This window comes from Penicillium cosmopolitanum (assembly GCF_028827165.1).
Source record: "Penicillium cosmopolitanum strain IBT 29677 chromosome Unknown utg000003l:1.0-3747932.0:1.0-3751027.0, whole genome shotgun sequence".
Classification (NCBI taxonomy): Eukaryota; Fungi; Ascomycota; class Eurotiomycetes; order Eurotiales; family Aspergillaceae; genus Penicillium; species Penicillium cosmopolitanum.
The window spans coordinates 1,204,215-1,223,727 of NW_026622673.1; the positions used below are offsets into that span (position 1 = coordinate 1,204,215).

Genomic DNA, 19,513 nt, shown 5'->3' on the forward strand with positions numbered 1-19,513 from the left:
TGAGTACGCAATACTAAGTGTGGAGAAGAGAGAAACTATGGGAGGTGAGGCCTGCGGATAAGCCGCGAGGCCAAGCTAGTCCCAAAAGGGAAAGAGAGTCCAGTTCGGATTGTTACACATCAGGCCATAGTAGTTCTCATGGCAGTCGGCGAGGACTTGGAAATGGTCGAACCAATCACGACCGAGGCTTATGTCGTATTGGCCAAGGTCAGTAATCATCATAGGTATCTGTAACTGTCGGCAACCGTCAAGTTGTAGTGTGAATTGGACGAAATGGGTAATCGGTGTGCCAGAATGGCCATCGTAACCCTTCGCCGGTATAGGCTTTTCAAGTCGCTCAACGTATGCACCGCAACTCTGGTGCAACTGTACTACCAACGCAGTGTTGATATATCACGAACTCTTGCGCTCCAGTATCACCAAGGACTGGAATAGAGAATGAACGTGAATTGTAAACTAGCTGTGGCTTCGGTACAAAGGCTGTAGTAGTCATCATGCTAGACATATCCAGTTCTAGCAGCGATATCTCGGGTCCGCCTGGTAGGGAGACTTTGACCGGCTCTGGTTTTCCCCGTATCGGAAGGCTTCGCAGTAGGGGGGAGTAGGAGCAAATGCTTCAAGCTCAGAGAGGTGAACAGCCACGAGAGCTTTTGCTTTTGCTTCGGTAACAAAGCGTAGCGCACGCTTTGGAAAATGCTTGCCCATATGTCCTACCTCGTTGTATTCGAAAGAACGACCTTCGGACTTCCGTTTGATCATTTCGGCCACGTCGAGACGGGGAAAGGAGGAAGGCGCAGAGCTTGTCGACTTCTGGTTCCGAGCGGACAGGTTCGCGGTAGGAGGCTTCGCATTCGCGGTGGTCTTCGTAGCTTTGGTCTGTCGAATGTCAGCGTCCATGATTTCCAGGATGAAGGCAGTGCGGTGAGCTTTTTCGATGTATTCGTTAATAATGACACACCGGTCTTAGAAGCCTTTCCGACAAGCTTGTGCTGTAGCTTAGGAGTAAGCTTTCGATGCAAGAGCTTCACACGTTTGTTGCGAGGAACTTGTGCGTCGTTCGCGAGACGGATAAATTCAGCTAGGAAGATGGCGAATTTCTCAGTATCCTTCATCCGGAGGAATTCAAATTTTCAGCTCGTTCCTGGCGAACTGGGTCTCCATAGATATTTTCGAGATAGTCGAGGATGTACCACCATCGTCGAAGGAGGCGTCTTCATCACCGTCGTCGTTCAATCCGAGGACAATCTGATCATAGGCAGCGCCGGTCAGTCGACTAGCAACGTATGTCTTGCGGAGTTCAGGGGTCGAACAGTGATCCGCGCTAGCTCTCAGCTTCGTTTCCATCGCAGTGCGCCAGCTTCTGAACTTCATATCAGTGCCTGTGCCATCAGAGAAGACTAGGGGATCAGCGAATTTGTAAGTCTTGGTCAATTTCGATCCTCTGGCGCGCGATCGGGGTCGATGATGGCGAGGAGCTTCAGCGGTCGCTTCACGGCTGACAGTTCGCGGGGTGTATTCAGTTCGTGCTGAAGATGATCGCCTTCTGCTTCGGTTTCTCTCAGCTGTCGAAGGTAGCGATCGACCTGGCGTTTAATGCTCATCCGCACTTCATGATCAGCAGCGTGTCCTTTACGGGTCTCTCGGGTCTCATTTAATCGGGTTATAACCTCGTCCTGGTCGTCGAACAGCTGTTCGTATGGCTTCGGGTCTGCTTGTAGGAATGCCTGTAGGTCATCAGGGTTCGTAAATTCACGGTAACCGTCCTGTTCGTCAGAATTCGTGCCAGCGAGGACGGGATAGGTAAGGATGAATGATCGTCGGCGATCATCTTTCGATTTGCCTTTGTCAACAACAGCAACAACAGGTGTCTTCTTCGATCTCTTTGAGGTAGTCGGGGTCGGCCTAACGGGTTCAGCTTCGGCTTCGGATTCAGCCTCACTCTCAGCGTCGTTATGATCAGTGTAGTTATCGCTGACTTCACTAACTTCTTCAATTCATGCCTTTAGGCTGCTGCCTTTGGCTTTCGCAGCTGTCGGACGGCCCATCGTGTCGTGATTCGTCAATCGGTTCGATGCCGGGCGATCTTGGCGTCTTCGGTGGGTTCGAGGGTTTGGTGGAACGGTCCTGAATGGTCAAGGCCACACACTAGTCTCAAGCGTTCCGAAAAGAGAAAAGTGGTTGTGAACTTTATTTTTATGGTAGATCTCGGATGAAACTGAAATGTAACATGTAGTATTAACGAGAGTAATAAAGCTAAGGAAAAAGAAGAAAGGGAAGCTCTCATCGCAACTAACTATCGTACATGAACGGGTGCCTGGGTCACGCGCCTGACCACGTGACATAGGCCGAAAAGCATCGAACGGATTTCTTTTGGCTGCAAGACCGTCGTATTTATCGGTCGCTGTCGCCACATTCTAAGTTGATATTCCATCGCACATCCCTCTTCTTTACTATGTCACAACTGATCACAGCTTCAACCACGACGTCCAGCGAGAGGTTTTCCAGAAATTGCCCGTATTGTGTTGTAGATCCTGCCATACTTCACGCCAATGATCATTTGCGTGCTTTTCTTTGGTGGCCAATGTGATTGGATAATCTCGTCCAAGAAGGCACGTTGTTGGCGTCAAATGTCGTCAGGACGCAGCGCATCTGCTCGAAATGTTGCTTTCTGGATATATCACGGGAAAATCTTCGGCCACATCGCTGACAAACATATTTGTGGGCCGCCTTCTCTCTGCAATGTCGACGATAATTGCTGAGACTCGAAAATGTACGGCCAGCGCAGCCATGCAACCAGCATTGGAAGGGACCCTGTGTGGATGGTGTGTTGTGACTATTGCCTGTAAGAGTGGCATCCATGGAAGAAAGCGGCCCTAATATGTCGTGTTCGATCGCCGAAGACGTGTTGACATGCTCGCTTTGCCGATCTGACCAGCGGCCCTGATGAGACGAGCCAAATTCACCCTCCATTGTGCCAAGTTTGCTATAGGTGCGCACGGGATTTGAATTGGGCCCAAAGGTGCGCGAGGGACACTCTTGACCCCACAATGAGTGCGAAATGATTGATTCAGGTTGTGAGAGGTTCGTTGACTTCGACAGCTGCCAAGTTTCATTCTCGCACACAGGTCTTGGATCAGGGCTAAAGGTGCGCGATGAACACTCTTGGCCACACAGTGAGTGCGAAATGATTGCGTCAGGCTGTGAGATGGTCGTTGACTCCGACGGCTGCCAATCTTTATTGTCGCACACAGGTCTTGGATTAAGGCTAAAGGTGCGCGATGGACACTCTTGACCCAACAGTGAGTGCGAAATGATTGCGTCGGGCTGTGAGATGGTCGTTGACTCCGACGGCTGCCAATCTTCATTCTCGCACACAGGTCTTGGATTAAGGCTAAAGGTGCGCGATGGACACTCTTGACCCCACAGTGAGTGCCAAGCTTCATTCTCCAAGGAGTTGCTGCTGTTAGGGGCGTGGCCGATCATATTGGCAAAAGCTTAAAATGCGAGACTGAAGAAACGGTCAGTCCGGGTGTTCCACATGATGCCGGATGGCGCGGATGGATTAAATGTTAAATTCCATACTCGCCTCTGTCAGACCCCAACCGGGCGACAAAAGTAAGACTCGAGAAAGAGGGGGAGTAAGATGAGGGGGAAAGTAAGACTCGAGTGGGGGCTGCTACGAGTTGGGGGCGAGAACGACGATCTGGGAGCGAGAACGACTTGGGGTTCAACATGCGTGTCAATATTCAGTGAAACTCCGCACTGTAGCTCAGCACCAAATCTTTAAGCTGTACGTTCGCGCCGGGCTTCTAACCGCACCAAATTTGATTTTATTCGTCTTCGCTTTGAGGAATCTAGCGCGCACACCGCAGTGGCCCGAATGTTGTAACTAACATACTTTCTCACTCGCAGCCCCACCGTCGCCCTTCTCACGTTGTTATGAGATCGTGGCCTTGCGATAGGGTATAGTTTCGTCACATTGCACCGTCATAACCAACCCCACTGAGGGGGCGGATGCATTGCGGTAAGGCTTTCCGTGATTATAGTAGATCATACCCCGGGCTGACTGACTGGTTGGCTGACTGGTGCTGCTGCTCCTGATCCTTCGTGTTGTGGCTTGCCTAAGTTTACCTAGTGGGCGCTTGCTGCGAGCTGCGAGCTGCAAGCCGGATCTAATTTGGAGCTCGTGTATGCGCTGTGATTGAATTTCTTTGTCTTTGACCGGACCGCATTCATTTTTTGTTGTTTGTTGTTTGTTGTTTGCTGATCGCAGTGCCCGTCTACGATCCTGCCTGCATTGAATATATCATCCCAAACCTTGGAACGCATGGACCGCGAGCTACTATGTCCCCTCCCCGCTTTTATTTTATCCGTCATAATTTGATAGGGTAGGGACCGCATGATGAGGTAGCAATGAAGGATTAGCCTTGTTCTACCTGTTCGGCGAGCCAACTCATCGGGTTGATTATCCGCACTAGCGTAAGAGACTATCTTTGTAAGTTAGTCACATACTAAGGGTGATCAGAATCTTCATGCAGGTAGTCTCCCCAGAAATACCTGACTTCTACAAAAGGGCGTTATGGGCTACAAGACATACTTTAGGAATAAGTCTCGGAGATTATAGCCTATAACTCCTTAGTAAGGGCGGTTTACGTCGCCTGCTTTAGGGAAGGCCACCATCATTGCTACGACAGCTAGAGCTTCAACCAGCGCCGACTCCTAAGAGTATAGGTTCCTATGCTTTGGGGATCCTTGAGTCACTTTCTTTGCTCTGGAATCCTTTCGATACTGCTAGATTTACCACCTGTACCAAGTGTGTTCTGCTGATGGGTGCGGATGGAACGTCCTTTTCCTGATTTCTATTGTTCTGCCTTCCCTTGCTAAACTTATTGTCTGAAAGACGGTCATAATTCCTCATAGCATACATCCAGAGGCAAATATACGAAGCAATGAATTGCTTTCGATCAACCCCGAAATGATCTCAGAATCTCTTGCATAGACTACGTAACCCTTCAAACCCGGCTCTCAGATACTTAGTGTCTTCGAAAACCGATTCGATGGTCACGATCCTTGACGGATTGAACAGTCTCGTCTCAATAATCTAGCGAGAACCATTTTGTACGACATTGCGAAACAGTTTACCCTCCCGCATGTCTCTTTGAATCGTCGCTGCATCCCCCGTTGACTGGAGTGACATCTTGAGCTATCTGTGTTCGGAACCGCGAGAACGCGAGCAAAAAAGAGGCTAAGAATCTGGACAGTGACTGTGTGGCAGATGCGGTTTTGTTCCAAGTTCGTTTAATTGAGTGCTGACTTGTCTTATTCTCGAGCTGGAACGGTGGCGGTCTATTGTAAAAATGGCGGTGAAGATCTTCAATTGTGAGTATGTGTTTGGCGGGAAGAACCGATTCTTGCGATGGAGGAATCGGTTGCAGTATGGATGTGACAGGTCGCTGGAGGACGGAAGCATAGGATGTTTGTTAGTTTTGGGGCGAAGGAAGTGATAGACGGTATCGTGGGCTGTTGGGGTAAATGAGGCTCTGGGTCGGTCGCGGAGGGTGTCGCTTGAGCGCGGTAGTCAAGGGTAGTGTTCGAAGACTTTTGTAATGTAGTGGGCACCGTTGGTTTTGACTAAGAAGGTAGGTGTGTCGGCAATCTCAGGGGGTGTTGTTTCAAATCCTTGTAGATGACCTGCCATAAGCAATCTACTGAATGTGGTAGCTACGTTTCCTGGACGGGTACGCGTTGGTAGCTGTCTAGGCGTTTGAATGATTGTCAAGCAAAGCAGTAGGCCAGGCTGCCTAAACTTGGGAATGTTTGGTAGTGATAGCCGCTTTGGGCCAGTTGAAGCGGAGGAGCATTTGTCCTTGGAATAATAGAGCTCTGCCAGTGGTAATGGAGTAGGCGGTTGAGATGAGGACTTCCTCCTGGACAAGATGTTGTAGGGTAGGTCGATCGGGTGGAGTGGAAGGTAGGTTCGCGGATTTGGAGATGGTATCCTGTATTTCCCATGCAGACAAACTATCCGCGCATCCGGAGGTAAATTTAGAAGGGGCGCATTTGCAGCAGATTGGGATAGCGAAGAAATGGACAGGCCTTTCGCATGCGAAGCATCTACCAAGCCTCTGAGTCCCTGATAAACAGACGAAGACTTCGGTAGAAATATCTGCCACTCTCCGACTCGGGCATATTCGCTCTCAACGGAGATACTCGGTATTTTATGTCTTTCGCCATGTCTGATCGTTCAATGTTCCGCTGCTGTGCTTGAAGCTGTTCAGCTCCTACCGTACGTGCCGTTGGATGGTGAACGACTTTCCACGTCGCCAACGTGCTCTATGCGAGTTCACGATAAATTACGAAGTTAAGACTATAGCAAGTGACATATGCAGAGTACGAGAGAACCGCACCGTTTGTGGTCATGTGGATTGCTCGGTCGAAGCTCCATTGCTATGACTGTTTCGTGATACAATATATCCTGACTTGAACACCGTCTTGCAATAATCAAGCACATCAGCCAGCAGCCTGAATTCAGGGTGTGTGTCCTTAGCTCACAGTCTTTCCATCATCCTGGGCTTCTCTTCCTTGGTCATTCTGTGACAGTGTACTATGCTAAGGAGTGCCTGTCGTCGGTCATTAGTAAGGGCCATGACAGCGAGTGCGGCTCCGAGATGCCATGCGCTCTCAGCTCGCGAGAAGAACCCGATGGGGCAATTGAGACAAGGTAAAACTGACTGATAGGGAAAATGCTGAAAGATCCTAAGGTCCTCTGCTGAGGCTCCATGAAGGGCGGCCCTTATGGTCAACGACCGTTGGACCTCCTCGAAGCGCTTGCATCTTGGTTGCCACGCGGAGGTATGCTGTGCCTTGGAGGTTGATTGCCGTTGGGCCCGTATTGCCCATTGTTCTGCATTCTCTCCTGCTTGTTCTCCTTCATCTTCTTGAACAACATGTACCAGCACATAGCGGCTCGGTTGTGCGTGCGGTGGAACTTGACTTCCACTTGTGGATGTAGATGACGAGGACCGCACGATAATGCTCGGTTTGAGCCTGTCAAGGGTGCAAGGTGATAGAGTGCTTTCTACAATAGCCGGGCAATGTGAGACCGAACAGACAATGGTTTTGCAGAATGATGTGAGAGAAGAGTCCCACCAAGTGCGTGCTTTGTAAGTAATGCTGCGAATATATAGCGTATCCACGCTGCTCCCCCTTTGAGTAGAAATGACGTAGTATTCGCGCTATCGATCCTTCGCACAAAGCCATAGCGCGCATCCGACCGCTTGAAGCCTGTCCAATCATGCAGAAGAGACCTTCTCTTCTCTGCGTGCCATGACGTTGTGGAGCTGGGCACCATGTGGCTCTGTTTAAGAAGGAGTGCAGCAATTGTGATGATCGACAGTCATCGTGACCGGGCTCTGTCATGCTGTGCCAATTCCAGTTTGACGAGCAGAGGACGGGGCATTCTGCAGCAGTATCGGATGCCAATTGGCTCCTCGTTTCACCAAGTCGCATAAGACCTATGATAGCAGTGATAAGCTTTTCCGGCGCGCCATTTCACCATATTGGGTATAGTCGTCACACGGTCCTATTAATAGAAAGGGAACGCCACTACTCCGTAGTTAACTAAGGACACGCCCTTTTGCGAGCTTCGGCCAATATGATCTTTGCCTCTACAGTGGTGTTCCAATTGTTTGTGGAATCCAATTGTTTGTGGCAATAAGTTCTCTGCAATTTCTATTCTGCCGCACAAAACCTCTGTTCTACCTATATACTAATATGGTTAGTCTACAAACCTTCACTGTCGATCATCGGGCGTACTCGACTAGGCAGCAACTATTGCAAACGCAACCAGCTGTTTCCCAAAGCAGCACTTAAGCACTTGAGGCGCTAACGGAGCTAAAGTGTGGAGAAACGTGTACTGCATGACTTATATTGTGGGCAGGAGCGGCACAAGTCCGACTGTCTGAAGTCATTTGATGTTGCACATATATTAGACAACCACGCAGCGTTGGGCGTCCGACTTTCGGGGGCGATTATCTACGATATTGATCTGCATCTTACGCTTCTTGCTCTCCGCCATCATCTCTTTTCTCTTTTCTTCTCTCCCTACTCAAATCCCTTCCCGAACTGCTCAGCATGTGTCTGCTTTCACTGCTCTTGTCTCGCAAAAGGTCTAGTGCCGGCTATGGATACCAAGGAAATAGCTGCTATGCTCCCCAACCCGTGTCAGCACCGCCTAGGTGGCATAATCATAGGGTGGCACGAATTAGGGCCCGACGTGAAAATATGCATCGCCGCTGGGGTTATTGACCGAATTCAAGTTTCCGCGGATCCTGAGTTGAACCACGAGCAAGAAACCAAGACTACATATGTGCAGTACAGCCTCAGGTGTTCTCGGTCCGGTAGATTCAGAAGGTGATATTATTCCCTTGCTCTCAGTGCCTGCTCCAGCTGACTAGAGCAAGCATGGCGAATGACAGTGTACTGAATGGGAGTGAATCACTGTGAAGTCGACGGGTTGCGAGTGACATCCTTCATTCTAGGGACAGTGTTACGGGACTGCCCGCACCTCTTGTAGTAGATAGCCACACCTCTCGTAGATGGTCTTTCCAATTCATCTTATTACTTCACGCTCGCTCTCTTGAAGAGTCAAGTCGTAGCTTCGATCACTACGGACCCGACTTTTTTGTCGAAGAGAAAAAATAACCGGCGAACGGCATATCACCCTTCATGTCCCTCATCGCCGTCTCCGCCGCACTCGCGCCTTGCCAGCGACAAACAACCCCCACTCTCCTCCACCAAAATTTTCACTTTTACCTTCCGCACACTTCAATAATCCTCCCTCCATGAGTAAGATCCCTCAGATTCTTGAAGACGAAGGCTTCGCGCAGCAGTTCCGTCTCTCCGCCAAGGCCAATAAGTCTGAGACATCGCGCGCTGGAAGAAGTTTGCAGACCGACTACGACCACACCGCGCAGCTCCATAAGATCTCCTGTAGCATGGGTCATCTGTAGCCTAGCGGAGGATGTGTCAGCAAATCACAACGTCACAGTCAGACAAAGCGACCTCGAACTACGACGATACACCTCGGACCATTGAGAAAGACCGAGATGAATGCTTGCTAGGGATATTATTAAGCACTGTGTTAATTTGAATTGGCTTTTGAAAGAGGAGATGAGCAGTGATGGGAGCGCGTCCAGACGCCGAAGGCGCGTTAACTTAACATGGGGCCGCCGAGAATGGAGCCCAGTGACACGAAAGATACAATCGAAGTGATTGATACGATACTTGCAGCAACGCAGCCAAAACGCACAGAGATTAGTGCAAATCTTGAAGGTCGTTTTACTACAACGAAGGTTCAAGCGCTCGCAGTGAAAGCAGACTGATCCGCGGCATCCACCAAAAATAGATCGAAGACGGCCGGCGAGGGGGCTCGGTTGTTGAGAGACCAGCTCTACCCTGAAGGTGGACAACGCCAACCGATCGGCCGTGATTGACGAAAGTCCTCATTCAAGCTGCTGGGGTATCTGGGAAAGAAAACCAATGCATATTGCTAGAATTGCGTGGCTGAGCTGAGTAGGAAAGACGAAGGGAAATTGTATCGATCAATGGTCGTCACCGTTTCATATAAAGCGGGTAAGGTTTGAACAGTTGTATCGTGGCCATTGGGCTATGTCTTCCCATCATTGAGACACGAATGGGGCGATCGGAAACGTTGAATTTACAACATCAAATTCTCTGAATGACAACGCGAATCCAATGGAGAGTTGAACCAAATTTTGATTGTTTCTAATGCATATCTCTAGAGATTTCAACTTGGATTAGTGTTGTTTACCTTCCCACGCCAGAGATTTAAGACACTTGAGCTGAGAGAGGTGCCCAACTGCCTCGCCGGCGTAAGGGCAGACAAAGGGTACGAAGGTATCATTGACAGATAAAGGACGTTTTCAGAATATCCTCCAAGGAACCCTTCCGTTCATATATCCTCGATTCAAATATTTCACTTTATCAATCATCTCACAATCATGTGTCGACTGGTTGTCTGGCAGGCTCGTGAGACTAGGTCTAATACCTCATTCGTGCCTTGGGTGGTTTATTTCTCCCTGTAGCCTGAGATCCATCTTTCATTAGGTGACGGTTGATTGTTAATTTGTGATTCAAGCAGCTTGAAAACTGAAATGAGAAATACCTAGAAGGAATACTGATGGCGGGATTGTTCTTCCTCCATTCCTGATACGCCCTAGCAGAATATCCCTCGGGCCAGAGTTGCCAGCGAGGAGAGCTGAAAGAGTCATTAATAACAAGCCACTGTAACGAGGGCCAAATCGAGAAGAATGGATTGCATTGATTAACGAAACTAAGTGTGAAGAAGAGATGAAAGTGGGAGGTGAGGCCTTGCAGCCTATCTGCGAGGCACGCTACGTTCAAAAAGGAAACATAGTGTACATAGATCGTTACAGCCACTGTATTTACGTGTCACCTTTCTCGCCACGACGTGATGCGCCAAGCATGGGTTAGAGCTCTGCTTTTTGGGGGATATAAATATATGTCTATAAATGTACAAATCCAGGTGCGGTTCATGTATTTTAGAGAATTTCGTCTGGTTAACAGGTATATCATCGCCAAATGACTTCGGACCCGACAGATAGGGACAACAATAGTGATTTCGATGAAAAGCCGCTTCAGGTAAGCATGAAGCCGCTGTCGACACAGTTCTTGTACCCACTGACTTTAAGGACTTTGAGGGTTTGGGCTACAGAGCCGTGCGATGATATTATGACATATATCTGGAGTAAAGGCCTCGGTGATACGGTTTTGGAAGCCGTTCCACTTGAGGAGATACGATCCGCAGCGGACGGCCGCGTGCCAGATGGTCTCCCTAAAAATTCAATTCTGGTCGGCCTTGCCGAGGTTGGAAGAGAGATGGATCGCTTTCGACATTACTCTATTCATAAGAGATACCTGCAGTAATAAATACAGCGAGGGGCTGAGGGAAACTTGTACGCTTTGGTGGATTCATTTTCCGACGATCGTATCATCAAGATCATCATTGATGAACGCAAAGCTCTTATGAATCATTGAAAAGCTCTGTAAATCTCTCGGTGCTACAATGAGGCATGGAAAAATACTCTCATATTTTCAATTTCGCTCTCATTTGAGTATCGGAGTTTGAATCTCTCGTGACTTGTTCACTATCGTAGCATATTTCGCAAACGAGTCTTCTTCGGCTTGAAAGCCGGCCGTGTAGTGAGAATATCAGCCAAAATCCGGGCTTGCGCTGCCATGAATTTTCATACACTTACCTAGTAGGGTTACAAAGCTTAAACTTAGCTCAGATCCTGTCCCGGCTTGGGATCGCGTACAGGGTGTCAGGATATGTTAAGCATTCACCCATGTCAGATATTCCCGGCTAGCACGAATGAGTTGATGCATAAAGCCCCTTTGAATCCTAGAATAGTCTCAGCTGCAGCCCATCGCCAAAATTTCATATCTATCTGACTCTGAACTATCTGTATTTTCACAACCGTCGGACACTTTGACACAAGCTAATGATCCACACAATAAATGGCCGTACAGAACTGGGCGATGAGCAGCCGAGAATGCTTATCAGTGAGCTAGGTTTATTTGATCCACCGTTCAATTTTGTCACGAAAGAAGAAGCTATGATACAATATAATCACTCGTCCTCTTTTCTGGCAAGCAATAGTCACTGTAACTCAATGCAATTTGGCCTCGTCCCCGTAGCACTTGAAGGAGCCCCTTTCAGAGGAGCACCTCCCCACCATGCATTTCAATCTCAGTTCGCGCCAGTTTACAATGATTTTCCACCAACCATGCTGCCTTTTCAGGCACCTGCCAGTCACGAAACAACACGAAAACCTACTCGCCTGGACACCATAGTCAAAAGAGGAAAGGTTGACGAAGAGGAGAAAGAAAAGAAATCCGCCTGTATCACTTGGAGCATAGAGGGGTCAAGCAGCAGAAGATGGCGGGTAAGGATATAGTGTCACTCGAAAGTCATGGCAGGAGGCTGACAATGATACAAATAGACGAATCTGGCGGGAATAGAAGGTAGAGTGACGCCGCATATAATCTTATCAAGTAATACTGATCAGTTTTCTCAGCTCTATTTCAAAGGTCTTGCGCGAGCCGGGCAAACCTAAGACCGGATAGCAGAGCGTGGCTATGGACGGCCTTGGAAGAAACGACTTATCAGGACCCGCTCTTCCCCGACTTGAATCTGTGATTGAGAAAGTGAGGTAATTGCAATGAGATGAACATGCACGGGTGACTGGGTCACGTGACAACAACACCAAAAGGCATCGAACCGTTACACTACCTGCTATGAAAAACCCGGAGCTGCTTGGCACCTCTATCTCCCCAGGGCTCTTCGACCCTGCGTCTAACAAGACTGCTGCTCCTGATTGTCCTGCCAGGAGGAATCTCGGCATCACCCTCTACCGTAGATACGGCGACTGACATAGGGGGAATCCTGGTGTCAATGAGAGAGCTAGGAGTCGGAGACACTTGCGAATGCGCAGGCAGTGTTGTGCTCTCCTGTGGCCTAGTAACAAAATCGGCGCGGCTGCTTGGGTTCGAATGCGGTCGCCGCTGCTCAACATCAAATGAGGGTGTTATAGGAGATTGCGCGACCTCAGGTCGCATCTCTGCTGCGTCGACAGATCTAATGACGTGTTTCCTTCCCGTTGACATGGATTTCCCAGAATACGTACATTTCTTCTTTCTCGCGGCGCAATTAAAGCAGGTCCCAGGCAGTTTTAAACGGCAAGTCTTATCGTTTCTCTGGCAATAATCGCATGCTTGACTGATGGTTCCAGCATCCTTCGGTGTGACTGTGGCAATTGTAGTCCTCTGTGCGGATTTCACATTATCCACAGATAGCCTGATAGCTTCACCTGCGCCAGCTTGATATTGGGTATGTCTCGTATCGGTGCCACACAAAACGTGACTTGAACGCCCTTCGGGAGAATCTGGCACAATTTGGTCATCAAACCCCCGGTTGCTCCTTTCCGCAGGTAGTATATTGGTTGATAGTGGTGAAGGGCGAGATTGGGGACGATGAGAGGGTGGAAGGATCCTAGAAGTACCATCACATTTGTTAACCATCCAAGATAGATGAATCGATGCAGCATACCCCGCGTCTTGGCATAGAATATCTTTCCGATTTCCTAGGGACTTCTGTAACTGTATGCCCTTGTGCGACACTTGAGAATCCGGTGTTCAGTTCGCGTCCTACGAAGGAATCTGGGTAAACAATGCGAATCCTATTACTTACAAGAAGTTAGGGCCCTCATGAGACCTCCAAGTTCATCAGCGACAACACTCAAAATATTAACCTCCTTCTGAATGTCAGAAGTCGGCGGCCATGGTGTAAGGAATTGCCGGGGCCGACCTGAGGAAATGAGATCCATGTCCTGCGTCGAAATCCGCACCACCGAATCTCCAAGGGTGTACGTATCCTCTTCCGTGTTTGACGACAATGAGTCTTGGAATAAGACAACTTGCATCCAGTCTATTTGAGGCCCTCGGACCATGTCGGGTTCAGCCGTTGTGAATAATCTTCGGAGTTGCTGGCACAGGTAAGAAGCAGAGACAGTCTCCCCGCGGTTCACGGCTACACTTTGCCCTTGCTCAAGAGTGGCGATATACATCAGCAGCCATTCGTCAAGATCTTTGAGTTGTTGGCTGTAAATAGACAACGATGGCAAATGGCGGTCGGTCGACGGAACCGTGAAGTCGAGCATCGATCTCTCACCAATACTCCAAGAGCTTGCTCTGTTATGAGGCATCGTCGTTCCCCCTGCTGGTTTCGTACCACCGGCAGATAATCCCTAGGAGAGAGCTCCAAAGAAGTGTAGCGCGTTGTTGGTTTGTTTAGACGAAATCAGCTGAACGCGTCCGTGACCGTGACTCCGAGAGGGTCGTGTTATTTCCAATTGGTGGGCCATAAGCTAACGTAAGCAACCACCGAGAAGCCGAGCAAGTGCCAGGATCGGCTAGGTTTCTCCCCTCCTTTTCGAAACCGATCTGCATCAACCCGTCCGAGACCGTAACCAAACCATCGCTCTAGGTGGGTTGCGGCACCTACGGCCTAAACAGATGCGGCAGCTTTACCAGGCATGCGTCACGCCGGTCGTCGACTACGCGTCAACCGTATGGTACGATCCGTTGAGAGATAAGACCCCTCTGCGACACCTGAACACAGTACAGAGAAGCTCGCTGATCTGCATCTTATCGGCGTTCCGAACAGTGGCCACAACAACCTTGGAAGTAGAAGCATACGTCCTCCCTACCCATCTTTGTCTTCGACACTGAGCCCAGCGCATCATCGCCAGTCTTCACACGCTACCTCGGGGACACTTGATTTGGCACATACTCACACAAGCCCAACGGCGTAAAAACAACATCGGATCGTATGCACGCTTCCCCTTGGCGGAACCGCTGAAGACTATGAGCGTCGAGAGACTGAGCGAAGTGGAAACAATTGACCCACGAACGCTACTACCGTGGCGCCTCGATCCTTTCACTGACATCGAGATTGGCTTAGACCGAGAGGCAGCGAGACAACGCGCCGATGCCATCCGATCAAAATCAGACATAGTCGTCTGCTCGGATGCGTCCGGTCGCGACCGCCAGCTGGGAGCAGCTGCCGTAACAATAGACAACAACATGGAGGTAGTCGAATCACAGCAGGTCCAGGTGGTACCGATCAAGCGCTGGTCGGTTCACTTGGCGAAGCTGATTGGCGTCTTTCATGCGATGAACATGATCTTTACAATAGCACACCAGCGAAAGGGGGCGGAAGACCGAGAGATAGCCGCGACAATCCTCTACGACAGCAAATCAGCGTTACAAGCAATTCAGAAGGTGAAAGAGAAGTCAGGATAACGGATTGTTCACGCAATCCACCACGCCGCCACTAAGGTCCAAGCCGTAGGCGTTGCACTGCGCCTACAGTGGGTGCTAGGGTATTGTGGTAACCTAGGCAATGACGCCCAATTAGGACTCCGTTAAACAAAATCCAAAATAACACAAAAATACCCGCAGAAAGAACCATATACGTAACATATACCTTTTGGCGCAACTTGCACAGACTCAGCATCTTTGATGCTGGCTATGCAATTCCCAGCCAACCGATCCTGGTGTCCCTCATCAAACCCAATGACTAGCAAGCCCCCGAATCCCCGAAACTCGAAGCCGAATACTGACGCCCCTGTCCCCGCTACCACTGCTACGTCGTACCCGAAACTCGACATCGCAGAGCTTATTAAACGCAAGAAGGAAGGACTTTGCTTCGAGTGTAACGAGAAGGGACATCGTGGAAGAGACTGCCCTGTTCGTGCTGCCCGACTGGCCGCTGAGGCAAAGAATGCTGCCCTCGTTGCGGAAGTTGCCCAGGTGGTTGAAGATAAAGCTGCTTCCCCCGAATCGGGAAAAGCCTAGGCCTGACACAAGTCTCCTTGTCAGGCGACGCCAATGAGGTATCGCTTACCGAACTGAATCTACAGGATGTATCCACCAGTCAGAAGTTTGTATTGAAGCCCAAGATAGCTTTCAATAAACACTCCTATTCAGTCTCAGCCCTTTGTGATACCGGAGCCACCGGATTTACCTACGCAGACACGACATTTGTTGCGTCCATGGAGAAATATGGACTCAAAAGCACACGACTCCCCAAACCTATAACTCCGAAAGGCTTCGACGGCCACGCCGGCAAGCCGATTACCCATGAAATTCAATTAACGTTAATGATCGATGGCCGAAAGTTGTCAGGATTACCCTTCTTGGTCACCAACCTGGGTCAGCATGACCTTATTCTCGGCCGAGATTGGTTCGCGCATTACCGCGTGCTCGTTGATTGTCATCAGAATCGACTTATCTACCCAGATGAGTCTCCCATGAGCGAAGTAAAGGAATTTAGGTCTGAACTCGAGGAACAAGAAGTCTTGTCTGAGGAACCTCGACTCAAACGAAGCTCCTCGACGAGTCAAGCACGAGACTATCAGGAGTCACAAGAAAAGATGGAGCAAGCGCTGCTGGGACGGACGCCACCTCCACTATTTCGGAAGCTCACGATGACATCTCCAGGACTTGGCCTCCTCCCCCCACCTGAGATCGCCGCCATCGGAGCCGCGGGCTTCTATCGACATATGATCAAGAACGATACTGAGACGTTTATCACCTCCCTGTACGAGATCGATCGAATTATCGAAGAGATGTCCCCTGTCGAACAGGAGGATATCGAGAACAAAAAGAAGATACCCCGAGTGCATTATTCGAAGGCTGCTGCTTTCTCAAAGCTTAAATCAAATGGGATACCTCCGTGGCGATTGGGAACCGACCACGTCGTCCGTGCAGAAGGACAGTTCGACCCAGGATACTGCCCTCTCTACAAACAGTCCCTGGAGCAATTGAAGGTCTACAAGGAATACATCACGGAGAAGCTACATCTTGGCTTCATTGAACCAAGTTCTGCATCCTTTGCATCCCCTGTCCTGATGGCACGGATGCCAAATGGAAAGCTTCGTTTCTGTGTGAATTATCGGAAGCTGAATGCGATTATTAAGAAGGACAAATATCCTCTCCCCTTGATTGATGAGCTGTTACAACGTGTGGTTGGCGCCAAGTTCTTTTTTAAACTCGATATTCGTCAAGGATTTCACCGAATTCGAATGCACCCTGATTCCGAAGACCTCACTACCTTCCGTACACGCTATGGGTCGTTTAAATACAAAGTGATGCCGTTTGGGCTTACGAATGCGCCTGCTACCTTTCAACGCTTTATTAACACTACGTTGGGAGAGTATCTCGATGATTTCTGCACTGCCTACGTTGACGACATCCTGATCTACAGCGATACGATCGAGGAGCACATTGAACACGTGAATCTGGTACTGCAGCGCCTGATCGATGCAGGTCTACAGGCATCCCTGGAGAAGTACGAATTCCATGTCACCCGCACGAAGTTCCTGGGCTTCTTTATCAGCACTGATGGCCTGGAGGTCGACCCCCAGAAGATTGAAGCTATTCAGAACTGGCAACAACCGACGACGGTAAAGAGTGTGCAGTCGTTCCTTGGCTTTGGCAACTTGTATCGCCGCTTCATTAAAAATTATAGCCGCATTGCCAAACCCCTGCATCTCCTGACGAGGAAAGAGGTCCCTTTCGAATGGACCGCAGATTGCCAGACTGCGTTTGATGAAATCAAGCTTCGATTGACGAACGCCCCTGTCCTACAACATTACGATCCTAAGCTGGAGACAAAGGTCGAAACTGACGCCTCTGAAGGTTGTACCGGTACAGTTCTCTCGCAGCGCAGCTCCCCCGATGTCCCGTGGCGCCCAGTCGCTTATTATTCCAAGTCGATGGACCCTGCAGAACGAAACTATGGTACACCTGATCAAGAATTCCTCAAAGCAGATGGCACGGCTGTTCATTCAATATATACTCCCATGGTCCGGCGTCCCAGATACTATCGTCTCGGACCGCGGTCCTCAGTTTATCTCAGAATTCTGGACGGAGCTTACCCGCATCCTCGGCATCACGCGGAAATTATCAACGGCTCACCATGCTCAAACCGATGGGCAAAGTGAGATTGCGAACAAGTATACAGGCGTTCTCGAAATCGGCTTGACCAGTACACACTCAATCACTCTTTCCTGGCCCCACCGCCAAGACCTTAGCGCAGATCATTCATTGAGCAGGCCAGGTTAAATTGAGGGGCAACGTAAAATACGACTTTGTATGGTACCGTATCTTGCTACTGTACAAAACTTGCACAATGCGTAGAGAACTCAATGGAATTCCATGGAAATTGATTGCGGAGCTCTGCAAATCATGTGGGGCGGGCCACCTCGAACATGCCACCTGAACGATCCGCTTAAGCGACTTTGATTTTCCTTCCCTCCCCATACGCATACGCCCGTCGTCACTCCTGAGTGGTGTTTATTCGGCCCAGGGAACATCGTAACGGATTCAATCATCGGTAAACACTGTCTCGGCCACGTTTCTGTTGTTTGCCGGCGAACAACAGCCTCACAGGCAGCCGATGGCGTAGGCCGCAACTAATAATCACTCACCATAAGTCTGTCCTTACAGTAGGCCCAGAATCATGAGGCTCAATTCTCTCATTAGTTATGATGGTTATGGCGTTCACCAAAGTGCAATGTTTGACCCCAGTGACGATACATCACTATATGCCCCAACACCTGGCAACTTTCATCGTTCACCTGCCTCCCCATCCGACATAAGCTGTATCAACGTCGACGTGGCATCCCCCATCGATCGCACCTCTCCACAACAAACTGCTTCGCAAAAGAATAATCTTCCACTACTCCAATTTGGTGACTGGGAAGAAGGTCGGGTATATGACGAGGACCCCCCGGTCTGTATACACTACTTGATTGAGTGGAAGATTGCTCTCAATAATAGGACAGTGGCGAAAGATACAGAACAAGATGTGGTTCTAGCCCCTCGATATCACTATAGACTCTTTCTGCAGCCAAAGCTAAAGGAGCTACTTGCCCGAAAGTACCCACATCGGAAACTTGAATCGGATGACACGTCTGTTGTTATATCAGCCACACGGCAGAAGGCTCTCACCCTGAGGTTTGATGAGACCGATATTGATTGGTCTTCTATCGAGAAACAGCTCGTAAATTGGGGAGATCTTTTTCTCTCTGGCAAGAAATTAAGACTTATTATCTCATTCAATTACACGGAGAATAATACAAGTTCAACCGTCAGTCGCCGGAGGACTGATAAACGAGGCACTTCATCTGCTACTCAACGCATGCTTCAAGAGCGTGATCAACAGATTTGTGCTGAAGAGGACGTTTCTGGACAGCCTCCTGCTTGGAAAGAGGTGTATGCTTTGATGCGCTGCCCTGGGCCTTGCGAAATGGGCCCGCACTGCTGGCAGGATCCTTATGGAAAGAAGCACTACAAGCTCTACCGAGATCAGCTGGAAAGCTTGACCAAATACGTGGACAGCGGTGGGGTTTTAAAGTCACATGAAGATGTGCCTGGTATGATTCGTGAACAGATCTACAGAGCAGAGAGACAACGACTCGATAGGCCGAGGCGTCATAATCGTTCTACATCTGAGACAAGCTTGCCTCCTATTAATATCACAAACGTCCTTCCTACACAGACCCCACAGGCAGCCAGATCATCCACGACCCCAGTTCCGGAAAACACTACTTCTTCAATTGACCTCCCTGGCCTCCATATTTCAGGCCTTCTTGATGATGCAGTGAAGAAATACAGTACCTGGCAGCAGTCACGTTTGAGTGATGAGGTATTGAAAGCCGAGGTCAAAAAGGCGTGTGATGTAGCTCTAGATGATAGACTGGACTTGGTACAGATTGACGAAGACAAGAATCCTGATTACTTCACGAAGCGTGCTGTCAAATGAGGTGTTGCCCGGCGTTTTGTGAAGGACATTAGGTTCTGGGCTGAAAATATAATGGTTGTGACTAGGACTGCGAACTTT

General features: G+C 49.4%; 4 protein-coding genes across 4 annotated transcripts; 1 reads left to right on the forward strand and 3 right to left on the reverse strand.

The window, feature by feature from the left end:
• Positions 1 to 513: 513 nt before the first annotated feature.
• On the reverse strand, positions 514 to 1,371 carry N7509_000506 (uncharacterized protein; the record flags this gene model as incomplete). Its single annotated transcript, XM_056625143.1, has 3 exons — positions 514 to 869; positions 959 to 1,078; positions 1,191 to 1,371. The coding sequence occupies 3 exons, from the start codon at positions 1,369 to 1,371 to the stop codon at positions 514 to 516; spliced, it is 657 nt and encodes a 218-aa protein (XP_056493725.1).
• Positions 1,372 to 1,427: 56 nt separating this feature from the next.
• Positions 1,428 to 3,483, reverse strand: N7509_000507 (uncharacterized protein; the record flags this gene model as incomplete). Its single annotated transcript, XM_056625144.1, has 2 exons — positions 1,428 to 1,940; positions 2,911 to 3,483. 2 exons carry the CDS (start codon positions 3,481 to 3,483, stop codon positions 1,428 to 1,430), a joined length of 1,086 nt encoding a protein of 361 aa, XP_056493726.1.
• A 7,012-nt stretch (positions 3,484 to 10,495) lies between these two features.
• On the forward strand, positions 10,496 to 10,968 carry N7509_000508 (uncharacterized protein; the record flags this gene model as incomplete). The annotated part of the gene is made up of 2 exons (XM_056625145.1): positions 10,496 to 10,510; positions 10,684 to 10,968. The coding sequence occupies 2 exons, from the start codon at positions 10,496 to 10,498 to the stop codon at positions 10,966 to 10,968; spliced, it is 300 nt and encodes a 99-aa protein (XP_056493727.1).
• A 2,318-nt stretch (positions 10,969 to 13,286) lies between these two features.
• N7509_000509 (uncharacterized protein) lies at positions 13,287 to 13,808 on the reverse strand (the record flags this gene model as incomplete). Its single annotated transcript, XM_056625146.1, has 1 exon — positions 13,287 to 13,808. The coding sequence occupies one exon, from the start codon at positions 13,806 to 13,808 to the stop codon at positions 13,287 to 13,289; it is 522 nt and encodes a 173-aa protein (XP_056493728.1).
• Between the last annotated feature and the right edge of the window lie 5,705 nt (positions 13,809 to 19,513).